General features: G+C 46.6%; 1 protein-coding gene across 1 annotated transcript; it reads left to right on the forward strand.

Annotated features, from left to right (window-relative positions):
• The first annotated feature begins 3,090 nt into the window (after positions 1-3,090).
• Positions 3,091-18,314, forward strand: LOC308486396 (aldo-keto reductase family 1 member B7-like). Its single transcript, XM_081023213.1, has 10 exons — positions 3,091-3,248; positions 8,651-8,818; positions 9,854-9,970; positions 10,118-10,195; positions 11,950-12,072; positions 12,615-12,712; positions 14,231-14,312; positions 15,311-15,394; positions 16,845-16,927; positions 17,536-18,314. Exons 1-10 carry the CDS (start codon positions 3,183-3,185, stop codon positions 17,576-17,578), a joined length of 942 nt encoding a protein of 313 aa, XP_080879339.1. The 5' UTR covers positions 3,091-3,182; the 3' UTR covers positions 17,579-18,314.
• The last annotated feature ends 104 nt before the right edge of the window (positions 18,315-18,418 follow it).

Here is an 18,418-nt window from a genome sequence, read left to right on the forward strand (position 1 = left end):
CCTTAGTGTGCATGTGTGTTTTTCTCGTGTCTCGGAAAGCCAAGGAAACTCACTCTCTCTCTCCAGGCTGAGGGAAGGTGAAGGGAATCGAAGCAGAAGTCCTTGTTCTAGGATCCCAAAAGACCCGGTTACGTTGTCAAGCTAAAAATATGCGGTATGCATGTCCCAGTCCACCTCCTTCCCAAGTCATGGGATAGCTCAGTGAGAGGGCTCATGCTTGGCATTATACGGGCTGCAGAATATCCTGTAGGAAAGATTTCTATATCAGGCAGCTGTCCAACATTCCTTTAAGGGTGGGGAGCTGCTTCTGAACATCCTTCTCTGTCAAAGAACGTCCAGAGATTAGGCTGCAGCCCATCACTCTGGACCGTTGGCTGAGGCTGTCGGGAGTCCAAAACACCGGGAGCTTCCCCAGCCTCGTCTTATACTATTTTGGTAACACCTGAAGATTGGGGACCACATGGCGAGGACTCTGCACCGTCACATTTTCCTATAACCCTGTAGTCCCAGTTCTTTGGAAGGGTAGCATGAGCACCCTCAAAAGTGGGACAGGGAAGCTGTGACCTTCTCAAGGTTGTTGGAGCGGCCGCCGAGACCACATAACACCGCTCTTGAAAGACCTACATTGGCTCCCAGTACGTTTCCAAGCACAATTCAAAGTGTTGGTGCTGACCTTTAAAGCCCTAAACGGCCTCGGTCCAGTATATCTGAAGGAGCATCTCCACCCCCATCGTTCTACCCGGACACTGAGGTCCAGTGCAGAGGGTCTTCTGGTGGTTCCCTCACTGCAAGAAGCCAAATTACAGGGAACCAGGCAAAGGGCCTTCTCGGTAGTGGCACCCGTCCTGTGGAACGCCCTCCCACCAGATGTCAAAGAGAACAACTACTACCAGACTTTTAGAAGAAATCTGAAGGCAGCCCTGTTTAGGGAAGCTTTTAGTGTTTGATGCATTACTGTATTTTAATATTTTGTTGGAAGCCACCCAGAGTGGCTGGGGAAGCCCAGCCAGATGGGCGGGGTATAAATAATAAATTATTATTATTATTACTCCCATCATGCCTAACCACTGGCCACGCTGGCTGGGGCTGATGGGAGTTGGAGTCTAATGAGCCGCAGCTTCCCTAGCCCTGCCCTAAAAGTATCATCCGGTGGGAGGGGAGCAGAGGTGGAGTGGTCCAGGGGGTCCAAAACTTATTGCAGCAGCATCCCTGTCTCCAGGGCCCTAGAGACACACCCCGTCAGCATGAAAGGAGAGCTTTTTTGCCACTGCATGCACCTAGGCTAAGCATTTAGGAACACTGAAAACACAAGGCGCTTCCATTTCAATAGACCTATGTGTAAGTTCTGTTTCTTCCCTTAATAATTCACAACTCAAGCCACTCCAAAAGAAGGTATTGGAGAACTCCAAATTATCTGCCCATGTATGTGCCTAGATCTAGCTGAAAGGCAACACATTGATCATTGCAATGCGCTCCTAATTATTATTATTATTGCAGAAGTTTATTATACAACCTTGCACAATCTTAGAAGACATGTGGCGGGACCCTGTACTTCTGGATTTCCTGCTGCACTACTGGCAAGGAGAAGAGGCTGTTCCCCTTGTTCATATTAGCTGTTGATGGGAAGATCTATTCACGAAGTAGCAAAACAGAGTCAAGTTGAACTTGGTGGGCATATCCTTGTCTGCTTCCCGATGTCAGGGGTGGAGGGCAACATTCCCTTTTGGGTCAGGCTTCCGAGGGCCAGAGGCACAAATGGTTGAGGCAACACATGTAAATTTTGCTTTCTAGTGTAACCCATGGCACTGTGGCCTGCAGAGGGCTGGGAGGCCAGCTGGCTAGCCCCAGCTGGGCCGCCTCCTTCCAGCCATCCCACTGGGAAGACCATCACCTCTGCTCCGACGTAAATCAGCAACCCGGGCACACTATCAGCAGATCACACTGCACACATAGAATAGGCGTGAGGCTTGTGGAAGCATACTACATCTATTAATCATAAATCAGGACAAAGAAACGTCTCTCTCTCTCTCTCTCTCTCTCTCTCTCTCATGTCGTCTCAGAGAGAACAGGAAAAGCAAAAGCTATACACAACGGAAGTTCCCAGCAAGCTGTGCTGAAATGTAAACAGACACGTGACATGCAACTGTTCCACACGTCTGCTCCTTAAGGTGGAATGGAAATGTCAACAGGCATTACCTATACAGACTTGCATACCTTTCTCTGTTCAAGGACACTTTCCAGCCAGGCCAAAACTACTCAGGAAAGGGTGCAAAGTTGGACTGGTGGCAGGTGTGGCCTAGGAAGTGTCTCAAGGGCCAGATAGAGGCCAGGAGGGCCACATTTGGCCCCACCCACATCTGAGGTTACCAACCACTGCCTTATGTACAAACTCCCTGCAGGCAGAAAGCCTGTGGGGTGTGGATAAAGTATTATGATGCAGCAATAAAACTGCTAGCACATTTTTTGCAAAGCTAAGCAGGGTTCAGCAGGGTTTCAAACTGGATGGGCGACCGCGTGTTGAGATTCCTCCACTGCAGGAGGAGGTTGGCCTAGACGACCCCTTGCAACTCTACAAGTCTGTGATTCTAGGGCTTAACCGGATGGGCGTGGGTTCAAATCCTCACCTAGCAATGAATGCACAATCCACAACCAGTCAAAGCCGCAGATTTGCCACCACATTCTATCGGGATATGTGTGGACTGCCTTTCCTGGTGACCTTGGTGGGAGGGTAAAGAAAAAAAATGCAATAATAAAGAAAGGCACGTTTACTGCCCTGGGCTCCTCAAAGGCAGATTAAGATATGTATCCCGGCGCTTCCTTATAGCAACCAAAGAAAGGCCAAGTCTATTTTAAAAGTCTGCAGGCTCGCACTTTCCTCCAAACAGCTTCCCATTCTCCTAAACCCGCTTCTTCCATTGCAATGGAAACTTTTTTCGGCGGGGGGGGGGGGCTCATAGTACACAGAACAAATCAGGCGTTTGCATGGATCCCGTCCGGGCCGCGCCAGCGCCACGCGCTTAAGCAGTGCGTCTCCGCTCCGGCCCGCCCTCCGCTCAGATACGCGCCGCGCTTCCGCGCTCTCCTTCCGAGCCGGGGCGGAGCCAGGCTGGTCACGGGGAAGAGAGACCCGCACAGCTGCGGCTTGTTCCCGGGGGAAGGAAGAGGCTCCGAGGGCGAGAGCCATGGCTGCGTTCGTGGAGCTGAGCACCAAGGCGAGGATGCCCCTCTTCGGGCTGGGCACTTGGCAGGTACTGGGGGGCAAAGCGGGCGCAGGGACCCCCCGGCTGCAGCTGCTGCTTTTGCAGTTTGCCCTTTGCAGCGCGGCGCCTTCAAAGCTGCCCGGGCTGCAGGCGGGAGTTGCGCGCCTGGCTGCTTTTAAGCCTTTCCCCCATTGATTTCTTTTCCTTGCGCAGCTGGAGGGAGAGGGAGACCCGCTTGCTCGGCGGAGCGCTTAGCCGCCGTGCCTTTCCGCACGTTTGCTCCGCGCAGCCGGGAAAGGAGGTCGGCCTTGCAGCGCTTTGGAGCGACTTCTATGCAACTCTTTCCCTTCTCTGCTTTTTATTGCCTATATTCAGCTCGATTCGGGTAATATAAGGTTCATCCAAAACCGGGTGCGTTTCTAGGACGAACGTTTCCTTTGAATTGTGCTGCTTCGGCCCGAAAGGAACGCACAAGCCTCGTTCTCACGTGCAGGTCGTTTTCTCGGAGTGCCTGCACGTGAGAACTCCGCGGCGCTTATCAAAGCAGCTGCAGGTCCGGTTTTGCTTATTAGCAGTTGAGAGGCGTGTTCTCCCCAAAGTTGCCTTGGTTCCATTTTTAAGCAATCCAAGGCAGTGATTGTCGCCGTTATCTTATGACTTGCGCGTCCAGGGAGTTTTATTCTGCGCCGTGATATCGAAAGTTTTTTAGTTTTTATTATTATTATCTTGAATCAGCTGGCAGCCAATTACATTGGATGGACACGAGACCTAGTATAGGAGAGGGGGAGAGAAGAAAATCGTACTTTGTGCATGCACGTTCACGTATGCCTGCCTGCCGCTCCCAGTGATAATTTGCATTTGTGGATGGGGCCGTTGCCAGCATCCTCACGCATAGAACTCGTTTCCTCTTGTTGCCTCGTAGCCCCTCAGATCCAAGTGGTTCTCAGTTGTCAGTTCAGACGTTTTGCTGTCAGACATGACCTCTGAAGTGTTTTGCTGCACCTGGTGACTTGCGTGTGTGAATGGCCAATGCAGAATTCATATCAGAGAGAGCGGTTTCCTTTCTCCTCTTGTCAACTCGCCCAAAAGCTTTTCAGAGGAGTCAGTTCCCATGCAGTTTCCAGTCTTCCAAGTTCATAGTCATCAAGTGAGATACAAAAGCATCTCTTGTAGTTGCGATGACCCCAAATGAACAGTAAGCCCATTAGGACGGCCTCTCAGTTTCCAGTTTAGTGGCAGAATTTGTAAGCCAAGGCAGTTCACTCCTGGCTTTACTCTTCTCAAGCATTCATCAGTGATGTGGAATTCCTGGTAAATTTTAAACTGGAAAATGTTCCTGCACCCATTTTCCAATTCAAAACAATTTTCCTCTGCGGACATTGCACTTGGCATGAGAATTTTCCCCCCAGTGTTCTAGATTGTGATCCAGTGTAGCTCGCTTATTATATTTGCATTCAATAGACAAATCCTAAATATGCTTAGTATTTGTGGTAAATAGCGTTTGATTGAAATTTTAAAACATTTAAAATTTCTGAGGGTTTTGAATATTGAGGTTCAATTTATGTTTCGAATTTCTTTACATTGTATAATTTCTGGCATTGTAAGCCGCTTTGCAACCTAGACAGTGAAAAGCAGGATATAATTGTTTATAATGATAAGTTTTTAAAAAAGCTAAATGCCTTGAAGCTGCCAAGCTTGGCTAACACTGGGTTTGCATTTGGCACCCATCCATTGTACTAATGACTTTACGAAAAAGTAAAGCGCTGGCAAATTATCCATCTCTCATTCATGAACACACACACGCAGCTGACTTTGCTCTTTGTTGCTGCAGAGGAATTCATGGGTAGAAATGGCAAAGAAGCAGATTTTGGTAAAACATGAGGAGCCCTGTTCCTAAGGGTAATAAGAGGTGTTCAGCAGTAGACTAGACTGCTTTGGGAAATGGTGGGAAACACCATTGAACAGAGGCTGGCCGACCATCTGTCAGAGATGTTGTAATTGCATCGTATGTTGAACAGGGAATTGGATAACAGCCCCCAGATCCCTATCAAAACTACAATGACCTAGCATAGGTCAGCGGTAGAGCTTCTGTCTTGCATGCAGAAGGTCGCAGGTTCAAACCCTGGCAGCTCCAGGTAGGACTGGGAGATTTTCCCTGCCTGAAACCCTGGAGAGCTGCTGCCAGCCAATGTGGACAATATTGAGCTAGGTGGACCAATGGGTCTGGCTTGGTATAAGGAAACTGCCTTATACTGTTGTTGTTCTTGGCCTCCGTCTGTCTTGGGAGACCGTGGAGGAGTTTGCCTTTGGGGGTGACGTCAAACTGTTGCAGTGCCTGCTTCCAGTTGTGCTTCTGCAGATGCACCAGGGCGTCTGTGCTCCTCCCAGCCGTCATTCCTCCTCTGGTCACTGCTGTGGATACACAACCTTGACCGTCTGTCTCCAGGCAGTCTGAGGTTGTCAGCGGGGTTGATGTTGCCAGCCTTCATGTCACAACTGCAGACATATTTGTTACACAGAGTTGGTCTGCCAACGGGCCTGGTGCCTGAAGCCAGCTCCCCGTACAGCACGTCCTTGGGGATCCTGCCTTTATCCATTCGGTGGACATGACCAAGCCAGAGTAGCCTTTGTTGAGACAGGAGTGCAAACACACTGGGAATGTGGGCTTGGGAGAACACATCTTGGTTTAAGACTGTGCTGCCATGTGAGGCCCCAAACCTTCCTGACACAGCGCATGTGGAAGGTGTTGAGGTGTCTCTCCTGTCAGTCGCTCCTGTCGGCCTTGGTCCAGTATACCTGAAGGAGCATCTCCAGCCCCATTGTTCTGCCCAGACGCTGAGGTCCAGCGCTGAGGGCCTTCTGGCAGTTCCCCCACTGCAAGAAGCCAAGTTACAGGGAACCAGGCAGAGGGCCTTCTCGGCAGTGGCACCCACCCTGTGGAACGCCCTCCCACCAGATGTCAAAGAGAAAAACAACTACCAGACTTTTAGAAGACATTTGAAGGCAGCCCTGTTTAGGGAAGCTTTTAATGTTTAATAGGTTATTGTATTTTAATATTCTGTTGGAAGCTGCCCAGAGTGGCTGAGGAAACCCAGCCAGCTGGGCGGGGTATAAATAATAAATTATTATTATTATTATTTTTAGTTGTCAGTTGACCACGACACCCTTCCATAATGCAGTGTGCACAACACGCAAGACCATCTTGGTCAGCGGTCAGCAAACCTCTTCAGCAGGGGGCCAGTCCACTGTCCCTCAGACCTTGTGGGGGGCCGGACTATATTTTGAAAAAAATATGAATGACTTCCTATGCCCCACAAATAACCCAGAGATGCATTTTAAATAAAAGGACACATTCTACTCATGTAAAAACACGCTGATTTCCGGATCGTCCGTGGGCCGGATTTAGAAGGGGATTGGGCCGGATTCGGCCCCCGGGCCTTAGTTTGCCTACCCATGATCTTGGTACTGGGAGTTAGCATCACGTTTTCCCATACCCTTTCGGAGAGGCGAGCCATTGAAGTAGCTGCATTGCCAATATGCTTGTCCAGCTCAGCGTCAAGGGAACTGATTATGGTGAAACTCAGACAAAACAGTTGATAAGTCTCTGTAGAGCGTCCTTGGAGTGCCCTGTCAAGGCCGCATCGCCTGCAAACAACACCTCTCAATTTATAGTTCGTAGAGAATTCGTAGTTAGAATCATCCGGTTTTTGGAAGCCTAAGAGTTGTTTCACGGTAAGCATCACAAGTTTCTTTCCCAAGGGCCTTGTTGTAGAAGCGCAGCCAAGAGGAAAATGTTGCCTTTCTCATTCTGTTTGTTCAGCCTCATAAAAGTAATGGAAACAATTTTAGAAATATAAAGACACGTTTCTGCCTCCTGCTGTCATAAGGCGGCCTGAACTTCCTCGGTCACCCAAGACCCCCAACGCAACATCCTCTCCCCATTTTTCATCTTTTATTAAGGGAATTGGCATCTTAATTCTCTTTTTTTCTACTTTTTTCTTTTTTTTTCTTTTTTTGCAGATTGTGAAATGAGGCAGAAAGATCTGCTTTCCCCGCAAAGCCACAAACCCTATTCAGGCATCACTTGCACCAATAATAAATAATAATAATAATAATTTTTTATTTATACCCCGCCCTTCCCCGTTCAGAAAACCGGGCTCATGGTGGCTAACAACAAATTTAAAACACTTAATTGGTGCAACAGAAAACAGCATAAAATACAGTATAAAGCGTGAATAACAATAAATTCAGAATTCAAAATTTAATTTAGGGGGGAAATCCATCCAATAAACATTAGATGATCACCAGGGCTCGCTGGCTAAATTAGTCCTATTAGAGGAGACCAGGGGAGAACTAGCTGTGGGATCCCAGAGCGGGCAATCTTCATAAAAAGGGGAGGGGGAGGGAAGGAAGGGGAATAAAAGATCAGGCTAAGTTCAGATTGAAAGCCAGGCAGAATAGCTCTGTCTTACAGGCCCTGCGGAAGGAAGTTAAATCCTGCAGGGCCCTGGTCTCATGGGACAGAGCATTCCACCAGGTTGGAGCCATCACTGAGAAGGCCCTGGCCCTGGTGGAGGCAGGCATGGGGGGAAATGGGGTTGTGGGGTGGTCAGGCGACTTCTCCCACCATTGCTGTTCTTAGGCATAACTTCTTAAATGAGGAGCCGGTTCTGCAGATGAAATCTTTCTGCCTGATTTAATTCCCTAAGTTCTAAATCCGATGGGTCTCATCACTGCTGTATGAGAAGCACTGGTCTAGGGGAAGTTTAGCCAGCATGGTTTTGCTGACTCGGAGTTAGCAGCAGAACTGTGGTGGATCAGCCTTCCGTGAGCAAGAGCCCTCAGAATGAGTGATGGGAATTGTAGTCCAAAACATTTGGAGGGCATCAAGCTGGGAAATGCTGATTTAGTTTGCAAGTCTTTGGAACAGGGAATCTGCCCTTTTGCCTGTGCCGCTCTGCAAAGCACCAGATGTATGGGTGGAAGTTTGGAATATTTGACCCAGATCAACATTTTGTCATATCAACTCTATACCCAGGTTAGCATAACTGAAATCCAAAGGGCTCCAGCAAACAATTCCAGCATTCCGGTGTCAAATTGTTTTGCCTATTTGGAACTAGTTTTGTGCAAGCTTTTTGACGCTAGCAACTTGGCCATCCTTTTCATTCTTCCCTGAAATTTGTTTTCCAAATTGTAAATCACATTTCTTGTTTATTGTGGGAATATATGTTTTCGGAGTGGGGGGCAGGGTAGTATGTGGTAATATTTGGTTTTTCTTTTTGTGGTAATGTTTGAAAACGTTTAATAAATCCAGTTAGCAATATATCTGACATTTATTCGAATTGGGAATGTTTGTTTGTTTTAGGGGGGAAAAGGCAATTTGGTACATTTCAAAGGTTGGCAGGGCTTGTTTTGGTGCTTGAAAAAAAAATACAAATTTTGTATTTCAGGCACCTGTTGGAAAAGTAGGCGAAGCCGTTAAATATGCCATTGACCTCGGATACCGCCACTTCGACTGCGCCCACTACTACAAGAATGAGGATGAGATTGGGAGTGCCCTCCAGCAGAAAATCAAGGAAGGGGCTGTGAAACGGGAAGATCTCTTCGTTGTTAGCAAGGTAAGGTTGTTATTGCAGCAAGAAGATTCCTCAGAGCCCCAGCCTGAGGTGGTTGATTTTCAGTGAGAAACCATCTTGGGAGCACATTCTGGATTGGGCCCTGGCTCCTTTCCCCGCTTCAAAATAAACATGGCTGGTTTGAGTGCTTGGGAAAAAAAGCATGGCCAACAATGTATAGATTGGTCCTGAGTACAATCAACAGAATATTATTTCCTATACTGTTATCCCTTTTGGCTACAGGGGTGTGTGTGTGTGTGTGTGTGTGTGTGAGAGAGAGAGAGAGAGAGAGAGAGAGAGAGAGAGAGCTGTGAGGTGCATGTGTGAATGCTTCTTCATGGTGAGAGTAAGGGAAAGGCCATCGTGAAGAAACAGACACAAGGAAAATTATCATGTCAGATATACGAGCCCTAAACTAGCTTTCTCCCAAGTTTTTATATATTTATTTCATAATGTCCAATCCGCTCTGCATTCAGAGAATACCCAAGCAGTGTGCAGTAATAATTATATGGACTATAAAACAGCATTTGCATGCAAACAAACCCCAATGAGAATTGGAAAGTGCAGAAATGGACTAATTTGGGAAGTGTTGGGAGAGAGGAAAAGTTCGACTAATGTCAAAAGTGTAACAGAGAGGGCTTGCTATACTTAGAATCATAGAATCATAGAATCATAGAGTTGGAAGAGACCACAAGGGCCATCGAGTCCAACCCCCTGCCAAGCAGGAAACACCATCAGAGCACTCCTGACATATGGTTGTCAAGCCTCTTCTTAAAGACCTCCAAAGAAGGAGACTTCTTAAGCGAAGAGAATTGGACTACAATTCCCATCATCCCACTAGACATTCTGGCCGACGCTTATGGGAGTTGTTGTACTCCAACAACATCTAGAGGGCCCCACGTTGGCTTTCCCTGGCATAGGGTCTGCAACGGTTCCTTGGGTAAAGGACTCATAATCAGGGTTGAAAGTGATGTTTTCTGCCAACTCGGCAGAGGAGACGGGTCAATGTGCTGATGGATTTCTTCTTCCCCTGCACAGCTGTGGTGCACTTTCCATGAGAAGCACTTGGTGAAGGCATCATGCCAGGATTCTGTCTCTGCGCTGAAGGTGGACTACTTGGACCTCTATCTCATGCACTTCCCCATGGGATTCAAGGTAACAGCGAAGCCCCTCATCATCCCTTTCTGCTCAGTGGACCTTGGATGTTACAGGAAGATTCTCAACCGTCCCAAGAGGCGGGGTGGGACCTTGGGAGGTGGCCAACAGACAGAAACATAACAATTGCCCTTTTCTCTCCACCAGGCCGGAGAAGATTTAGTTCCCCGTGACGAGAAGGGTATGGTCATCCCCAGCAACACGGATTATCTGGGCACTTGGGAGGTAAGCTTGACTTGAGCTCATTTTGAAGGTGCTTCAATGAATTCCATCTTGTGGTTGAGCAGGAAAATCAGGGATGCAACAGAAGTTGAAGCAGCCCACTAAGATCTTGGACAAAGGTCTTCTCATTCTCTATTCCCTGAAATCCTTTTTTCGATCAGAGATGATGAACATAGAGGCCATATTTTTTTTATAAGCGCAAACAGAGGAAGATGTCTTACTTGTCCCATCAGCACTAAGGCAGCAATCACAATGCCTTCTAGATGTTGCTGGATTACAATTCCTATCATCCATGCCCTTTGGCCATGCTGACTTGATGGGGGTTGGAGTCCTAGCATTTGGAGTGCCCCAGGTTGGCTATCCCTGCTCTACACTGACTGGCAGCGACCATCCAGGGATCTACCTGCACATGGCAGGGATTGAACCTGGGATCTTTTGAAGGCAAAGCAAGTACTCTGCCAAAGAGCAACAGTCTCTCCCCAACCGAACAGCAGGTCTCCTCACCTCCCGAGTGCTCTAATGGTGAGAAATACCAGTGCATTCATTGACTCATATTTCAGTCAAGCACAGGCATTCCCAGTTCCAGTCAGGTGTAGGGATTTTCAGCCAGAGTTGAGCATCATTGAGAAGTGCCTTACCTGGGAGGTTAGAAGGTTAACTGGGCTTGGTTTCAGCCCTATCCTCTGCAACCTTAACCCTTTTGGGTTAAACTTAGATGTATGTATGTATATATTTTTGAAAATTTTCACTGAGAAAATAAAGTGAAAAAAGCAAAAACACAACACAACGAAACATTGAAATTGTGATACAGTATAATATATGGGTGTATAAGTAGTACAGTTATTTCAGCAAATGTAAAATTATCATTAACACGTTACGCTTTTTATAAATGGATCCCAAATATTGTTATATTTATTCAGACACAGTCTGCATCTAAAAGCAATCTGTCTGTATGTTGCAAGAGTTGTCATGTCTTCTATCCATTGATCAGAGGGGGCCATGGTATATTCTTTCCAATGGATCAGTACCTGTGTTTTGGAAGAAGGGGGCAGAGAGACCACGTACTTTGACCCTGTATAGTTGGTATATAGTTTGAAATGATGCAATTATTATTATTTGTATAATTATTAAGTGCATAATTTCAAACTATATACCAAGTATACGGGGTCAACGTACATGGTCTCTTTGCGCCCTTCTGCCAAAACACAGATAATGATTATTCATAAAGGAAACAGCTTATAAGAAGTAAACAAGGAGGCCACATACAGGATAAAGGAAGTCTTTTATTTGGTTGGCTGTATTGTTGTAGGTTATGTTCATTGTATGTTATTTTCATGTTTAATGAGGGTGGATTTCTGTTTTGGGGGGTGGGGGTTTATGTTATGTTGTAAATAAAATTCCAATACAAATTAAAATATTAAGAAACTGGGGTAAAAAGAAAGAAAGAAATGATGCAGTTATCTGACAATTTTAAATTTTACCCATAGTAGTATTTCCAAAAATTTCTAAGTGTAGGACATTGCATAAACATGAGTTTCAAAGAAGCATTTTCCTTATCGCATCTCCAGCTGCATGTCATCATAGCTTAATCATGGCTTTTGAGATGCTGATGATATTCACCTGTCTAAATGGTTCACTTGGCCAGGGATGCTGTGCTCTTGCCACCTGTGGTCATAGCTCAGGTGTGAAAGTTTGTTCCAACACATAGGACCAAGGTGATGCCCTGAATTTCGTCTGCCTTCCCGCTCTCCCCTTAGGCAATGGAGGAACTGGTGGATTGTGGGCTGGTGAAAGCCATTGGGATCTCCAATTTCAACCACTATCAGATCGAGAAGCTCTTGCAGAAACCTGGCCTGAAGCACAAACCCGTCAACCACCAGGTGAGTAGGGCTAGCATCTCTGCCTGCTTCTGGAAATGTTGCTGCGTTGAAGCTCCTCAGTACTGGGCACGGTCTCGTCAGGAACTGCCCCTCCACAACCTTACCTTGCGAGCTCCCCCAACACAGCTGAGCTTCCCTGCTTTCATGGATGTGGACATCTCGAAGGTGGTCACTGGCTTGTGTTTGAAAATCCTTAGCTGTGCTGCCTTCCTCAACTAGGCCGCATCCACACCATGCATTTTAAAGCACTCTACCACTTTCTGCAGTCATGGCTTCCCCCAAAGCATTCTGGGAGCTGTGCTTCGTTGAGGGCACTGCATGTTGTTAGGAGACCTATTCCCCTCTCAAAGTTCCCTGTGAAGAGGGATTGACTGTTTATCACCTTCTTAGATTGTGTGTGTGTGTGTGTGTGCGCGCATTTGTGTTTGTAGAGTGGGAGGTGAGTTCGCCAATGTTTTGTCTCCCCTAAAATAGGACATTTGTTCAAAGGAGTGTGTCAGTGCTTGCTAGTTGTGTAATCCAGAGTTTTCTTGGGCTTGCAGATTGAGTGCCACCCATACCTTACCCAGGAGAAGCTGATTCACTACTGCCAATCCAAAGGGATCTCTGTGACTGCTTACCGACCTTTCGGCGCCCATACGTAAGACTGCTTTGAATTAAACTTTTGGCTGGATGATAACATTCGTTGTCCAGATTGTTTGCTTTCTGTGTTTATGTTGTGTGATCAAGTGTATATGGCCATGGAGTCATTGATGGGTCTGTGGAGTTTATCTACTGTTGTATTTATTTATGTATTACCTGGTTTTCATATTACATGACACAGTATTCTTGCAAATACAGAATCCCTAAGCCTAGACTCTTCTTAAATGCCTCCTGCAAAGGAAAATCTCTCACCTTCCAAGGTCAGCAGCTACTGTTAGAATTCCTGCTCTGTGATTGCAGTCATGGGATTGTTGTCTTTCACATGACTGTATATGTTTTGACTCCACAGAGTGGGAAGTGACGGAGACAGAATGTTTGTGTTACTGTGTTCCGTGAAGTGGGACTACTGTCCTTTGTTCTTTTTCTCTTTGCTGTCTGATGCTTGAGAGAGAGGGAGCCATGTTGCAGTGCTCCGTGTGTGTTTATATGTAAATAAAGTAGATTAGCCAAAATGCTGAGTTGCTGAGGTCTGTCACGCAAGCTGTGAAGACTCTGCGGATCCCTAAGTGTGCCGATGTCTGGTGGCATCGTTCGCTGTGATGTTTGGGCTGAAGAAAGCTTTTGAAGCTCCCGAATGATCGACCAGGAGGGAGGGAACGTGCCAGTCGGGCATGTTTCTCTGCCAGGGTCCTACTCGAGTGTAGGACAAGCTCCTGACAGCTACTAGTTGCTGTACCTGTGTTGTCAGAAGCAGTATGCCTCTAAATACAAACTACTGAATGCAAAGCACTGTTGTGCTTGTGTCCTGCTTGCAGGCTTCTTGTAGGCATCTGATCAGATGGTGTGAGAACAGGATCCTGGACTGGATAGACCTTTTGACCTGATGCAGAAGGGATCTTCTTATGTCCTTAAAGGATGTTGCACAGCTCTTCTCACTTGGAAGTTTTTTCTAACATTGAGGAAGGGTCATTGATTCTAGTCCTTGGCCTGGAGCAACAGAAAACCAGTCTGCTCCATCTTCTTAGGTGACAACCCTCTAAATAAGTAGAAGACAGCGACTCGTTTGTAAACACCTGACTAAACTTCCTAACGGACAGAGAAGTTCCGTGCAGGTGATGGGCTCACCTTTGTTGGGGGGTGTTTTAAGCAGAGGCTAACTTAAGCTACCTGTCAGGGGTGTTGTAGTTGCAAACTGCACAGCAGACCTTGAACCGAGCAAGGGGTTGGATGAGACTACTTCCAAGCTCCCGTCCAACACCCAAAATTCTATGAGAATAAAAATGAGAATTGTGTTACTTGGAAGTAGTTTTGCCTGCTGCAAGACAGCTGCTTCTGCAGTTCTATGTAGGAAATCTAGGTTTTCTGCTTAGTGTCATATGTGCCAAAGAAATAAGAGGATAACTCTTTAAAGTTTCAATCCAACACTTAGCTAGAAGCCCCATTGAATGCAATGGGTCTTCTGAATACACAGGCATGGAATCACACTGTTAATGGGCGTATTGGCTTTATTTTGTAGTCTCAAGCCTGGGGACCCTATCCTGTTGGAGGACCCAACGGTTAAAGAGATTGCTACAAGGCACAAGAAGAGCGTCGCACAGGTAAATATGCTGAAGACAAAGAGTGAATAATGAGGCTGTCAGCCTGAGCTTGGATGGTGCCTCATTTTTGCATGTGGAAAAGCTGAGGGAAGCCTCAGTTAACGTGGGAGCTTCTCTGCTGAAAATGTAGTGGAACCTCGGTTTTCGAACGTAATCCGTTCCAGAAGACCGTTCAACTTCTGAAACGTTCAAAAACCGAAGCATGCATTTCTGGGTATTCAGTGTTCGAACGCCGAACGAAACGCTCAAAAACTGAGGTGCCACTGTAGTATGGTGCATCTGTGTAGTAATTGTGGGATGAGGGGTGCAGATTCAGCTCAGAGAGCGTGGTGTAGCGGTTAAGAGCGGTGGACTCGTAATCTGGTGAACCAGGTTCGATTCCCCACTCCTCCACATGCAGCTGCTGGGTGACCTTGGACTAGTCACACTTCTCTGAAGTCTCTCAGTCACACTCACCTCACAGGGTGTTTGTTGTGGGGGAGGAAGGGAAAGGAGAATGTTAGCCGCTTTGAGACTCCTTAAGGAGAGTGAAAGGTGGGATATCAAGTCCAAACTCTTCTTCTTCTTCATCCTAGGCATGTAGCCATTCCTGTATCTGCATTTGCAAATCAGCCCACCAGAAGGGGCTGATCGGGGCCTGCGCTGGTGGTGGCATAATTGAACCAAGAGGAGTATTGCATTAGGATCATTGCAGAATGCTGCTTTTCACAGCTGTTGATTCCCATCTAGGTTTGGAAGGACTGCTTATTTTCTCCTTCTGAGGAGGCTGTTTGCTGTTCATGCAAACAAACATGAGAATGAGATGCGTAGTTTTGACTCTGCCATGAATTAAGCCTTTCAGCCAATCCCCATGGCAAGATGATTAAAGGGGTGGGGGAGATAGGGAGACAGATTAAAATTATTATTATTATTAGCTGTTGCTGAGTTCATTGGAAATCTGAAATGCTCAAAACATTGGTCCACCCTTGTTGGAAACAAGTCTTGATTTGCCCCTGCAGGTTCTGATCAGGTTTCACATCCAGAGGAACGTGGCTGTCATTCCCAAGTCAGAAAAACCACACCGCCTGGAAGAGAATTTTAAGGTAAAGGAGAATCTCCCTGCCTCATTCTTAATGCACCCATCTGGATTTACCACTCACCTGAATCAAATAGCAGTATGGGAAGAGTTGTAGTCCAGTGGTGTGGAGAGCATATGCTGTGCATTTAGAAGGACCTAGGTTCAAGTCTTGGTATCCTGGAGTTCTGTTGCTAGTCGCAGTGGATGATACAATGGTCTGATGTAGTATGAAAAGGATTCTGAGGACCTGAATGGCTAATAGGTTTGTCCAGCCACCCTGCTGGCTGCTAGCTCCCGACACCAAACCCATAATCTGAGAGTATAATCTGTGTTCCCATAATCAAAGAGCATGGAGTGCATGCCCCTCTCTGAACATCCCAGTCATTACTTTCTGGCTTGCATTTGCAATGCACTCTACGTGGGACTGCCTTTGGAGATGGAAACTTCAACTGGTCCAAAATGCAGTGGCCAGATTGCTGCTTGGGGTTCCATTTAGACCCACTTTCAAACAGCTGCACTAATCCAATGTGCTCACCTTGGGATTTAGAGCTCGAAAGAATTCAGCCCCCAAAATCTGAAAGACCACCTCCTTCCCCACCGACTCTCTTGGATGTTAAGATTGGCAGAGGGAACCTACTTGGGTAGTTCTACTGCCCACAGAGGTTCGGGAGGCCAGCTTGAGAGAAATGATTATTTGTGGCCGTCCCTGAGTTATAGAATGCTTTTCACACATAAGTGCATCTTAATATTGTATTCCTAAATTGCTGTCATCTACCCTGGGCCCTTGTGGTAAGGCAAGAAGTCTAATTAATTACATTGGTACTTCAGGTTACGTACGCTTCAGGTTACAGACTCTACTAACCCAGAAATAGTACCTCGGGTTAAGAACTTTGCTTCAGGATGAGAACAGAAATCGTGCTCCGGGAGCACGGCAGCAGCAGGAGACCCCATTAGCTAAAGTGGTGCTTCAGGTTAAGAACAGTTTCAGGTTAAGAATGGGCTTCCGGAACGAATTAAGTACTTAACCCAAGGTACCACTGTACTTAATTAACAATTTAGTGCATCTGAGGCAATGGTGTGTGCCAGAGTGGTACAGTGGTTAGAGTTGAACTTCTGACCAGGGAGACCTGGACTCAACTCCCGACTCAGCCATGAAACTCAACATCTGCCGAACATCCTCACAGAGGATGCCACCCTGGTTCCTTGGCAGAAGGCTGTGGTAAAATGACAGTAACTGTGGCATTCTGGAAGTTTCCATGCACGCAGGAGCAACTACTCTTACTCACATACCATGCACACTTAACACCTTCATCAGTAGGAATGTTAATGTTCTCAGTTTCAAAACTGGGCACCCTTTCTCTCCCAACCACACACACACACACACACACACACACCGGGCTACCTTGACATTTCATTATTCAGCCCATGGGCCAGGGGAATGTACCTCACTTTTTTCATTCTTTTTAAAATTATAGGTCTTTGACTTTGAATTGACTAAAGAAGAGATGGCGACTCTCCTCAGCTTGAACAAAAACTGGAGAGATTGTGTGATGGCTCAGTAAGCTTTAAACTTCCATGCTCTTCTCTTTTTTAGTGGGAGGTTTAGGAGGGGTTATAAAGCATTTTTATTTCTGTAGTGCGCCCACAGCCGCCAGTAGTTTCTGTTCCAAATTCAATCAATCAAATATAATTAAAAAGTAACCCTTTCCCTGCTGCCTTGACATCCTGCTAAGCGTATGCTGTGGCATTTTGCCTGAAAAATGCTTGACTTTAGGCAATGAGAGCTGTCACACAGAGAAGGGGGGCCTGGAGCTAATGGGCTGACATCACAGTGGGGTAGATTTTGGTCGAACTGTAGAATTAAGGGCAAGGGCTGTTGGACAATGGTACTGACTATCAGAGGGACAGTGGGATTTCCTTTAATGGAGACATTCTTGTGGACTGCCGTAACTCTGCATTTTCTGCTTTGAGATGGGTTTGGACTAGGTAGCATACAAAGTTGTGTTAAACCACTCTTAGCATTGTATTTGAATTGCTGCAACCCACCCAGGAACCTTAGGGTGAAGGGCGAGTAGCAAACTGATGATAATAATCCTCTCCCACCCCATGGTTTTACCTTTCATGAATTCAAACTCATGAAGCTTTTTCCATGTCCTGTTCTTGCAGTTCTGTGAATCACAAAGACTACCCCTTCAAAGCCGATTACTAAGAACCGAAGCTGCTCCGGATGTAGAATTATTGTCTTTGGGACTCCTGCGTCACGAAGCTCTAGTGCAGGTACCTATTCTTAGCCAACCACTTTGGGTCATTCATCCGAAAGAAGAGGAGAAATATTCAGGCCAAGTGGAATGAACAACCAGAGGACTCCACAGAAGCAACACAAGTGGATGATGTTGTAAAAGGCTACCTTCCTCATCTCTCTCTCCCTCTCGCCCCATCTACTGAAATTGGCCAAGTATTGAGTGTTGATCAAGGACCCTGCTAGAGGGTTCTTGATGGCTGTGATGCTTTTGCAACATCACTCGCATTGGGTGAACCCACCTGCAAGTGGGCTTGAGAGAAAAGCTTGGTTTATTCTGGGGATGGGGAACCTGTGGCCTTCTAGATGTTGTTAGGACTCCCATGAGACCCACATAGCACGGCCAGCGCTCAGGGGCTATGGGAGTTGTAGCCCAAACAGTATCCAGAGAGCCATAGGCTCCCCCACCTGATTTATTTGAACCAGTTTGTGAACCTCAGGGGAGAAGGAGTTTTCTTGTCCAGTTCAGATTAAAATCTGGGCCAGAGAAGAATTTTTGGGTCCTAATGCTTGCCTTACATTTAAGGGTAAGTATTATGCACCACCCAGTTGTGCATTCTGGGCCAATGAAATCCAAACACCTTACCTGTTTTGTTACTGAGTGGTGTGTACCTTTTGGAAATAATAAAAATAATTCCCACACCAACACTTGGGTAACCTGATTCATGCCACCTGTTTAAGATCTTCTGCCCATTGCATTTTGTCTTTCTCATCCAGTGAACTGGGAGCAGCCTCTTGCCTCTGACCCTT

This window comes from Podarcis pityusensis (assembly GCF_964106645.2).
Source record: "Podarcis pityusensis genome assembly, chromosome: 10".
Lineage (NCBI taxonomy): Eukaryota > Metazoa > Chordata > Lepidosauria > Squamata > Lacertidae > Podarcis > Podarcis pityusensis.

What these genes read in the sequence shown, in the direction of transcription:
- LOC308486396 (XM_081023213.1), top strand. Translation starts at nt 3,183, where the DNA reads ATGGCTGCGTTCGTGGAGCTGAGCACCAAGGCGAGGATGCCCCTCTTC. An exon ending in ACAAACCCGTCAACCACCAG is followed by an intron (nt 12,073 to 12,614) that starts GTGAGTAGGGCT and finishes TTGGGCTTGCAG; the next exon opens with ATTGAGTGCCACCCATACCT. An exon ending in AGAGATTGTGTGATGGCTCA is followed by an intron (nt 16,928 to 17,535) that starts GTAAGCTTTAAA and finishes CTGTTCTTGCAG; the next exon opens with TTCTGTGAATCACAAAGACT.